The following is an 11,793-nucleotide window of genomic DNA, read 5'->3' as shown; positions in this document are numbered from 1 at the left end:
GACAAACAAAAGTCCTATGATGTTATGCTGTTTTTCCCAATATGTATGGTTTGAGTATGAATATCATCTGCTGTGAAAGGGTTATCATGATAATAATTAAAGTTAGCACACTTCAAATTCTGCTGATCCTATAATAATGCCCATTTGTCCTCTGTCTTTATTGTTCATTGTTAGTCTGTAATTCATAATTACATTGTACTTATGTAAGTATGCAATATATGTAAGTATGTCAGTATGTAATACTTATGTATTATGTAATATAATACTTATATTGTATTATGTAAGTACATTGCTATTCAAGTCTCCTTTTAACTAGCTAAGTATTAGGTCACTTTCTTTGTTGAAATGTGAAAAAGTTGGGCTTCGTTGAAAAAAGTATTAAACAAAACATCTTATATCTTATAATGAATATACATCTTAAAATTAAAGAAAGTTGTTTCATAAAAGTTTTATTACAAAGCTATAGTGAAATAGTTTACGAACCAGAACTTATAGGGTATTTGGATTGAGTTGTGAATTTTGCTTTCTTTGACTAGATTTTCATTTCGTTTTGTTTCATTTGTTTTATTGTTGTTGTTTTGTTTTTAACAGACTGCAGCTATCTAAAACATGTCATTAAAAACAAAATCCCCAAATTCCTTAAATGTTTATGTAATTATCAACAAAATTTTTATAAGTCATGACCTAATAACTAACATTATTTCATGAAAACACGTGTATCATGTTTCCCTGAAAAAAATTTAAAGTTTATTTTTAAAAAACTAAAAACATCCTAACACCAAACGTACAATGGTCATGAGACAGAGGCACAAGGCTCTGGGTATTTCCCTGGCATTCTGTTTCCCAAGAACAGTGATGTCATAATGTCCTACTGAGTCTTAGGACCTGCTGGGACACAAGACAAAGTCCTGAGGAGACAGTAGATTGCTGGATAAATCACACCAATTTCCCGATGGATTTTATGCTGTTGATCTTTTTATCTGGGGTTTTCCTCCCACACATTATCAGTCGACAGCCCATTGTGGAACGTAAGTAAAAATTTAAAATTAGTCAATGAGAAGGATAACTCTTGTAGAGTCAGAATATGGAAATTCTCTGCACGGTGATTGAATGGTGGAGGTGTAATATAATTTAACTTTTAAATCTCAGTCTCTAATTGTGAAAAAATTTCAGTGAGACGAAACAGTAAAGAAAACTAACACCTTCTGTTCAATGGTAGGTCATGTTTCCTTTCTAGAGGACCCTGGTATGATGCTTTCAGATGAAGAACAGTATTATGCAGATGAAGAAAAAAAAACAGATGAGAATTCTGTTGGTTTACGAAAATCAGAAGAGAATGAAGGCGATGCTCCTACCAATGAAAAAGCTGGCAATTACTATAAAGACATAAAACAATGTGAGTTTTTTAAGTTAATAGCATATATCAAAAGTTGATGCAAAAATATGGTGGCACTGGTTTGACTTGTCTTTGTTTGTGTCTGTCTGTTTTGTTGTTTGGTTTGTAACCTCCCATGGTTTGTTTTCCAGTTTTGAATTTCTAATTTCCTTTGTAGACATTTCAGCAGGTAAAGTTAAAGCCTCGCTTCCTACAACTCCTCATGAGGTGCTATGAAATGGGACAGCTGTCTTTGCCACTGTTTGTCTGCCCATGGCTCATCGTGGCACTGTCACCCTTTAGCGACAACGGATCTAATTCAAGGGCGAGTTAGCCAAAACTTATTTTGAAGTGTGGATCACTTTTGAAGGTTGCTAAAGCAAAACACCACAAATTGATTAAGAGGATCAAGACAATTGAAAACTATTTTTCTATACTTTTGGGAAATCCCAAATCAAAAAACCAGATAAGTCAGGGTTCCCTTCTTCCCACAGGTTGAGATCCCTTCCTTGCTTCCCTCAGCCGCTGTGGCCAAGGTGTTCCGGTGCTTGTGGAAGCATCAGCTTAATCTGTGCCTCACCCTCTTCATACAATAACCTCCTTGTTTCTGTATACAGATTTCCTCCTGGTGCAATAACATTAGACAAAGCCAATTAAGAGCGCACTATACTCCAATCTGACTTCGTTTTAATTATATTCTCAGCAGCCACATCTCTATCCCTGCCTTTTTCTTAGACATTGAGTTTAGAACCTAGTGACAGTACTGTGCTTCTAAAAGTCAATTTCGGCATCATAAACACACATACATATTTTCTATGAATTTCCACAATCGTTTCTCATGATTATTTATTACAAGAAAATTAGTTTGATTTTTTTCCTCATGAATTTTCATCTCACCCCCTTGCTCTACTTCCTTTGAAGAAGAAAAATGTCTCATATTTTTTGTTTATAATCATTTTTCTGTAGTCAGTGGATTCTTTTTAAAGTTAAAAAAAACTATGAAGAAAAAAAAATGTAATGAGTAAGAAGTGATTTACTAAAGACTTGAGATTTTCTTTGTAGATGTGTTCACCACACCAAGTGAGAATTCTGAAATATCTGTGACTGCCACAACTGACGTGAAATTTGCTATGAAGAAGAGTAAGTACTGAATGCACCTTCGGTGCGGTCTACGCCAAGACATTAGGATTCCAGAAGAGCCCCGGGGGAAATAGGGGGAGGCCCAGGGTTTCACCTCTGCAGTTCATCTTGTGCTTCTGCAAGCCAGCAGAGTTTTGTCATCTCCCTCCCCCACCCCACACACATTCTCTTCTGTAACATTTGGTAAACCTCCACGGCCATTACAGCGACCACTCTAGAAGGCAGGCAGGCAGAGTTTCTCCTTTCTAAACCTCCCATTTTTCAGTTTGCATGGAAGGAAACATTAACTAAGTTTAGTATTCCAGGTTATTACCTTTCTTAAACCCATATTCGTGTTTTTTCTTTGCTTTTATACTTTTATATTTTGAAGGGTGTGAAATAGCAAAAAGTGGCCTTTTTCTGGCTTTGGCAATTTCATTATTGCTGTGGCTGGGGCAGACTCATTAATGCCTAATTACTAACAAATTTACTTGACATAACGGAGTATTTGAACAATTCCAAGCCTATGGTACTCACACTTTAGGACAAATGTAGTTAATTTACCAGGGGCATCTTGCTTGTGAAGATCAAGCATCTTGAGTTGTGTGGAATAAGATACAGCTAACTGACTCTTAAGTATCGCAGACACCTCGAAATTTCAACATTACCAGTTACTGAGAACCATAGTACACAAGGAAGAAAATCCAAGATCCTAGATTCCATCACACAACTAGACGATTGTCAAGAAGAACTGAAGTGCCTTCTACATGTTGACTATTCCAATCCCATCAAATGAACAAAGAGCTCCAGAGTAGCTTTCACTAATGATAAATTGCTTGAGCATAGTCTCTATAAGGCAAATGGAAACAATTGGGTGGTGTACTCCTTAGTAGGACTCAATGGTTGTATTGTAGCTGGGATTAGTCTTTTGTTTCGAGTCCTGTCTGAATCAATTATTTCAGAAATAGGACCCCTTTTCTACCCTTTCTCAATAACAGGATACCTGTGATGGATTTGTAAGTTCTGTGAATTCATTGTGTTCCTCCAAAGAAATCTTCCTATTGAGGGATGGTACCCCATATGGAGATTACTACCTGGCTAAGTTAACCAGTACAACCCAAATATTTTCAGTGATGCAGTTCTGCAAGGATGCCTCATAGGCTAAGGTTTACCCTAAGGCCTGCTTAGTGAGCTCACCAAAGCCCTACCCAATGGCTCTCTCCATTACCTCTAAAGGCCCAAGTTGCTCGCTTTTACTCCCTTTCATAGAGCACGGACATATTAACCCTATTCAGGCATTCCATACTCACAGAACACCATTCTCCAAGGCCTTTCTTCCTCTTCATTTCTAATTTTTAAAAAAAGTCATTCTCTTTCCTTTGTTCTTTCCTTGTCTTGAAAATTGGTCAGTGTTTTAATATGCTGAAAATACTTTTTCCTTTTCCCAGAGAAAGCCGGCAAACCAACTGTCAGTGAAGAAGAAGAAAAACCTAATGAACCCACTCGTAAAAGTATTAAGACTACTACACTGTATTTGATATCTGGAGCATATTATTATATGGTTTATGCCGTTAGCGTTCACTCTTTTGAACATAAGGGAATAGCATACCTAACAAGTCCATGCTGCTATTGTTTAGAGTCGCCTGGAATCTTTTAAGTGGCAAATATGTAAGATACTATTTTCAAATGTACCTGACAAGCAATGGGAAGTGAACGTTATAGAAGTTTTAAAATATTTATAAATAGACATGTAAATGTATAAAATATATTTATAAATGTTTAGATTTATCTAAGATAAGCATATGGGTTATATTTTCATATTTTTGATGACAATGTAAATGTTTCTACTTGGTTAAGGAATAAATGTATCTCTGGTCACAATGATTAATGTTTCCTAAGATTATTTGAGGGAAGGTCTGGGGAATGGGAGGCTACTAACAAAAAATTGCTGTTTTATTTTCTTGCCAAAATTATTGTTCCTTATGAAATATGTGTGAAGCCATACAATCCAGGTTGACTTTCCTAGGCTTTTGAGTGAGTGTGTAATTAATTGCAGACAATAGATTCTCATCCGTTACTCCTGTTATCTCTTTGAACAGCCTCAACCCCCAATGTGCCTGCATTTTGGACAATGTTGGCTAAAGGTAAATTAATGTAGTAAGGTAACTGGGGAAATGTTTTGATTTTTCTAACAGTTTATATAAAAAGACATTTATAACATTTTATATAAGAAAGACAAAACTGATTTAAATATTTCTAACAATAATCAACATATGCATGTTTACTGCCCTTGTAATAGCAAATGTTGTACTCGGAGAAATGATAAAGTTGCAGTTTCTGAGTCTTCTGCACCCAGAAGTAAGTCTGCCTGCAAACATTGCAGTCTAGAGTGTATCTTAAAATCAAGAGGACACTAGCTGGTATAGGAAAGTTGGTTTTCCTGTCTTTCATTGGGTTGCAGGTAACTATCATGATCTTCTTATTTTCTAGCTTTGACTCCAGAAACAGATGAACCCAGATCAAAAAATCATCCAACTGAGTTCATGATTCAGCATTTAAGCCAGGCTTCTACTCAGTGCAGCAACTCTGTGCTTGCAGCAGCATGTGCATAAACACGTGAAGATGCACATACAAGTGAAAAGTATCAGTGTATACTTGTGCATGAAAGTAATGTGTACAGCATAACTTCACTGCACAGCACAATGCACAAATCAGTATTCTATGTGGATACAGAGATATACATTAACATAAGTAATATATGTGTCACATACACATTCTAAAAATGAAATACACATAATAGTCACTAGCCCGTCATTATCTGTATTTACATTCAGGACTTTCTACTCATGGAAATCTCTTTGTTACCATAAAGTCAGTATTTTTAGAAGCCTCAAGGTCATTTGTCAGTATTGAGACAGCTTCAAATATTTTTAGTTTCCTCACAGGTACAATCAGTCATACCTTGAACTGGCCCCAAAGCCTAGTATTAGTTTGTTAATGTCCCTAATAGTATGATAAACCCTATGGAAAATACATATATATTAGATAAGCTCTGTTTGAACATGAGCTATAGAGATGTTCACTTTACAAAGCAACACTACAATGATTAGTAAGGATGGAATTTACATATTATACACATACCTTTATACATATGCAAGCATTTTAGTAAGTGAATGTTACTGTCATATTGTTTTAACAGCTATAAACGAAACAACAGTGAGCATGGATGATAAAGATCTGTTTTTTCAACCAATTCCAGGTGAGAACAAGTACTTTAATTAACAAATACATAAATATAGGCTGAATTTTAGTGGCTGCATTGTGAAAGAACTTCTCATAGCAAAGGGTAGTGTATATGGAATAGTGTAATAAACAGCTAATGCTGCATCGGAGAGGACATTGACTACAGTAGACAAATTAGACTTCTCAAGTATTGTTGCTGCCCTTTACCAAGGACAATTTCTATCTCCCAGTCTTTCTTCTGACATACAATGTTGAAACAGATTGATATGTGAGTGATATATATATATATATATATATATATATATACATACTATATATATATATATGTCAAAATATACATAATATATTTAAATGTGTGGAATATATAAAATAAAAATATATGTTTTATATATAATGGTCTTTAAAAATAGGCTTTTCTTTAGAGTTTTAAGTTTAAAGAAAACAATAGCAAAAACTACAGTTTTCCCATATTCCATGCTTCTTTCGGTTTCTTTTTTTTTTTTTTGATGTTAAGACTGTGTGTGTGTGTGTGTGTGTGTGTGTGTATACCACATGTATGTATGTAGCTATGGAGGACAGAAGATCCCTTGGAAGTGGAGTTACAGGTGGATGTAAGCCTCCCGATATGAGTACCTAGAACCAAACTCCTAGTTTGAATGGAAAGTTGTATTAAAAGACAATGTTTTAATTTTCTTCAAACCTTTTGCCATACAAGTAAATAATTGAAAATGGCATACGTTTGGTGGCATATCTAAGATCTGTTTGCCTAATTCTGTAATAACTTATTTAAGAAAAGTAGCTTTTGCCTTGAGCTATTTTAAAAAGTAGAGTGATAACAAATCACTGGCCAAATGACAAAGCAGGGATGACAAATGATGGTTACCTTAGAAACATGTTTTCATCTCCAGATGTTGCACTTAAGCAGCTGAACATGGAGTGGCTTCTTACCATTTTCTGAGGACACACTATCAAGTGTACTGATCTATATTCACACACACACACTACATATCAGGTATACTGACATATATTCACACACTGGATATCAGGTGTTCTGATGCACACACACACACACACACACACACACACACCGTGTTCTGGTATATATTTACACACACACTGCATATCAGGTATACTGATATATATTCACACACTGGATATCAGGTGTTCTGATATACACACACACACACCGTGTTCTGGTATATATTTACACACACACACACACACACACACACCCCGTGTTCTGGTATATATTTACACACACACACACAAACACACACACATACACACACACCCCGTGTTCTGGTGTATATTTACACACACACACACATACACCGTGTTCTGGTGTATATTTACACACACACACACACACACACACACACACACACCGTGTTCTGGTATATATTTACACACACACACACCGTGTTCTGGTATATATTTACACACACACACACACACACACACACACACACACACCGTGTTCTGGTATATATTTACACACACACACATACACACACACCGTGTTCTGGTGTATATTTACACACACACACACACACACACCGTGTTCTGGTATATATTTACACACACACACACACACCGTGTTCTGGTATATATTTACACACACACACACACCGTGTTCTGGTGTATATTTACACACACACACACACACACACACCGTGTTCTGGTATATATTTACACGCACACACACACACACACCGTGTTCTGGTATATATTTACACACACACACACACACACACACACACACCCTGTGTTCTGGTATATATTTACACACACACACACACACACCGTATTCTGGTATATATTTACACACACACACACACACACACCGTGTTCTGGTGTATATTTACACACACACACACACACACACACACACACACCGTGTTCTGGTGTATATTTACACACACTGCCTATTCGGTTTTCTGCTGCTTTAGCCACATTATGGGCTTTCTCCCACCATGTCCATTTTATGAAGAATTTGGGGCGTAAAGCAAAGGCCAGCCCAAATTCTGTGACTTTCAGTGGTTAGATATTCTAAAGCCTTCTCTGGTTCTGGCCTTCTCTTGAAAAATATACTGTTAGAAAGACTAAAAGATTCACAGAAAAGGGAGAGCAGGGCAAACTACCTTTCATATGTACTTTGATAGGAGAGTCCTAGGCAACCACAACGAAGCCCTGAAGTAAAAGCAATTAAGAGAGACCGCATCATGGACCGCAGGCACCCGTGACAGGGCCTTGAAAAGACATAGAGCTTTCAGTTCCTGGAATGTGAGGATACAGCTTCACGGCCACAGGCAGTTATGAGTTGCTCTGAAGAGCTAGACCCTTCAGTTCTATCAGCTTCCTTTAGCGCAGAGAACAAAGGTAGTTTCTGACCTCTGTTTACAATGGGTAGATGAGAAATTTTATACCACCACCCTAGTCTGGCTTAACCTATGTGGCTCCTGGCACAGAGGAAGGCTTTGAACAAGAGAGTAAAGCTTCAGGTAAAGGCTGTCTTGGGTCTAGATTATGGGAGACAGGGCTGACTTAGGGTTAGGGGAGAACTCAAGGAAAGCTACAAAATCATAGTAGTTCTCAGTAATTCAGTCTCTGTCTCTCTATCCGGTGGAGGCTGTGGCTTGATTTTTTTGAGGGGGAACAGAAAGGCAGCTAGAGGCTCTTTTGAGAGAACTGCATGAACATACCCACTTATAAAGACTAGCATCTTAATCCTAGCACTAGGGAAGCAGAGGCAGGCACATCTCTGGGAGGTCAAGGCCATCAGCCTGTTCTACTTAGAGAATTCCAGAATAATCGATCCTACCCCCCCCCAAAAGCTTAGAAAGGGTCTTAGTTTTTTTCCCGTGAAGAGACACCATGACCAAGGCAGCTCTTATAAAGAAGGGGCAATATTTAATTGAGGCTGGCTTACGGTTTCAGAGGTTTAGTCCATTATCATGGTGAGAAGCATGACAGCATCCAGGCAGACATGGTCCTGGAGTGGCTGAACGTTGTCCAACTTGCTCTGAAGGCAGCAGAAGAAGACTGTCTTCTTCAGGCAGCCAGAATGGGCTCTGATTCTATGTTGGACAGAGCTTGAACACAGAAGACCTTGAAGCCTGCCCCCACAACCCTTCCTCCAACAAGGCCACATCTCCCTATGGAGGTCACTACATATGGCCAAGCATTGAAACACATGAATCTGTGGGTGCCATACCTATTCACACTACCACAGGAAATATAGGTGTATTTAAGGGGGACAGTTCATTATAATATAATCTGCTTGAATATTCCCAAATGGGTCTCCAAGGCTGATTAACAATCATTCACAACTGTACACATTTCATTCTACTTGGACAATATAATTTTTTTGTTTGTTGGTTGGTACTAGGGACTGGACCTAGGCTTTCAAACATGCTAGCAAGAGCTCTACTTCTGGGTTAATATCACAGGTATAATCATTAAAGTGTTCAAAAGTCAGGGAACATTGACATGGGTGTGTGTATTTGCAATTGCTTATTACCTAAGCATTACCTAGAAAGTTGTGAAGATGCCTGGAGCACTGAGAGTGTACACAGGCAAACCGTGAGAAAGAAAGTCTCAGCACTAAATATATTTTAAGTCAGACATATTCTCAAGAAGGTCAAACATCTGACAAAAGAAAAGCAGTTCCATCAGATTTTATCAGATCGAAAATGTTTCTGGAGCCAGACATGATTCTGTAATTCAACTCATTTCAGGAATTTTAAAAAAGTTATTTCTATTTCTTTCACAATAATAAGCACACTGAGTTTGTCTCTTAATAAAATGGCAAACTTATCTCTTAAGCCTTATGGAGGAATCCAGCAACACTACACACTTTAAATTCCAAAGAATAACCAGTGCAGGCCAACAGTAGCTCATACCCTGTCCTTTCAGAAGAACCAGTGCCTTGTAAATTGTTCTAACAATCTCTTTTGAGAAGATAAGTTATTTAAACTGGTTTTGAAGTAAAGCCAAGAAGAAAGGCTACTACATAAAAAAAATTTTGTCACAAGTACCTTGGGCTTAAAACATTTTGATTAGTGGATTTGAAAGCTTCTGTGAGTCTATAAAATGGAGTTAAGTACAGCGATCCCAAGACATTTGAAAACGAGAGAGAAAGTGTGTATGTGGCCTTCCCGTAGCCATTGTCTGGCATCAGAAGAGTGGGCTGTGAGTACTGCAGATGCAATCTGTGTTTCTTATCCCTCAAGGAAAGCATGTACAAAGCTCAGTTTTCCACTGTGTTTTCTTTCTTCCTCCCAGCCTCTGATTTGAACTCTACCAATGAAGACCAACTGTCAGAGCTAGAGGAAATCAAGCTCAAATTAATGCTGGGAATCTCTATGATGACACTTATTCTCTTAATTCCCCTCTTGATATTCTGTTTTGCCACACTGTACAAACTGAGACACCTACGGTAAGCCTACTGGCCTTTGCGGTCTTCAGAACTAGTCCAGGGGACCATGCTATCTCTGTCCTTTCTTTGTGGATTGATAGGAATATGTTTCCTCCTCAGTAATGTGTAAGGCATGCAGCTTGAATCCACTTCCTCTAAGCATTAGGAATGTGGGCCCTGCTCAGGGAATATCTCACTGTTTTAAATAAGCACACAGCTAATTAGGAAGGATAGAGAGGCTAGGCAGCACCTCCTCCCTCTGTATCCCTGCAAAATAGCCCTGGAATGGGAAGGCTGTTTATTCTCTTCTAAGTCACTCATTTGCTTGGGATTTAACATTTTTAATTTTTTGGTAGCCTTGCTTAAGACCTTGAAACAGAAAATCTGCAATTTTATGCCTTTGAGGCCTAGACATTTGTCTTAAATAATCATTAGTCTTTTCTTATAAAGCTATTAAATTCCATTTGAACCTGAGGGCCTGATGGATCTCTTAACATCTTTTTGATGTACACTACCATAGATTACTTTTAATTGACACCACACAATTGCTTTTTAATGTTCATGATTATCATTACTATTGCTCTTTTGACTGTGTTACCTTGATGATGTATTTCTCTGGTTCATTAAACCTGTAAAGTTAGATATTTATTCTCCCTAATTCAACTTCATTTTGTGTTCCTTGGTAAGCATTTATTAAGTATGGCAACTTTTATTATTGGCTTTAAAATTCTGATACTGCAGTTTGATATAGGCTGCATACACCAGGTATTGCTGGTTCATTCACAGGAGGATTAAGTGCAATATAACTATAACGAAAGAAAAACTCTACCATTTGCATTAATTAGGAAATACATTGAATATAATCCATTTCTGTTCTAACTTCTGATTTGAGTCACAAGTTTATGCAACAAAAGACCACTCTTGGTGTGTTTTCTCTTTTTAGTGACAAAAGTTGTGAGAGTCAATACTCCGTCAACCCAGAGCTGGCAACTCTGTCTTACTTCCATCCCTCAGAAGGTGTGTCAGATACATCTTTTTCGAAAAGTGCAGAAAGTAGCACATTTTGGGGCAACGCTTCTTCAGAGAGATGAGGCAATCCGGCAAAAGAAGGTCAAAATTTAAACCTATGGATTTTTCTGCAGGCTCCAATCAAACAGTCTTAACGGAAGAGTCAAGCTTCCTCCCTCCTGACGAGTCAAGTTTCCTCCCTCCAGAGGAGCCCGGTAAAGAACTCATCTTTGAGAGCAGCACTGTCCAGGCAATGAGTGTGGTTGGTGAGGAAATCCAAGGACCAGCTATTGTTGAAGAAAGAATCACTGAGTAAATAACTTTAATTCTTTGGTTATAAAAACAGATCTTTGTGTGTCACATAATTGTTCTCATTTTGATACTGTACATTTCAGAGGCATCTACATTTTCTGACGTCCTAAGGACATATTCAATAAAAACTATCACAGTTATTATTTGTTATAAGTTATTTAAATGAAAATGTACAAGGAAATCATTTAAGTTAAACTTGTCGAATAGTCTAGATCCTATGACAGGTCTTTCTGGCTGGAGGTCTCAGGGGTAGGCCACTCGCCTAGTATGTCCAAGACCACCTTGAGACCATCAATCCCCTCATCCTTAGATCAATAAA

The 11,793-nt window shown here is 37.6% G+C and overlaps 1 protein-coding gene across 1 annotated transcript; it reads left to right on the top strand.

The window, feature by feature from the left end:
- The first annotated feature begins 952 nt into the window (after positions 1–952).
- Eqtn (equatorin) lies at positions 953–11,478 on the top strand. The gene is made up of 9 exons (XM_052175803.1): positions 953–1,028; positions 1,238–1,396; positions 2,438–2,515; positions 3,943–4,005; positions 4,594–4,638; positions 5,694–5,753; positions 10,022–10,175; positions 11,098–11,171; positions 11,297–11,478. Exons 1-9 carry the CDS (start codon positions 953–955, stop codon positions 11,476–11,478), a joined length of 891 nt encoding a protein of 296 aa, XP_052031763.1.
- The last annotated feature ends 315 nt before the right edge of the window (positions 11,479–11,793 follow it).

The sequence above is a fragment of the Apodemus sylvaticus genome, chromosome 3, assembly GCF_947179515.1.
Source record: "Apodemus sylvaticus chromosome 3, mApoSyl1.1, whole genome shotgun sequence".
Taxonomy (NCBI): Eukaryota; Metazoa; Chordata; class Mammalia; order Rodentia; family Muridae; genus Apodemus; species Apodemus sylvaticus.
This window is presented reverse-complemented; position numbering and strand designations above follow the sequence as displayed.

Coding starts and splice junctions, on each gene's coding strand:
- Eqtn (XM_052175803.1), top strand. CDS start 953: ATGGATTTTATGCTGTTGATCTTTTTATCTGGGGTTTTCCTCCCACAC. Junction 1,029..1,237: donor TCGACAGCCCATTGTGGAAC/GTAAGTAAAAAT, acceptor TTTCCTTTCTAG/AGGACCCTGGTATGATGCTT. Junction 10,176..11,097: donor TACAAACTGAGACACCTACG/GTAAGCCTACTG, acceptor TTCTCTTTTTAG/TGACAAAAGTTGTGAGAGTC.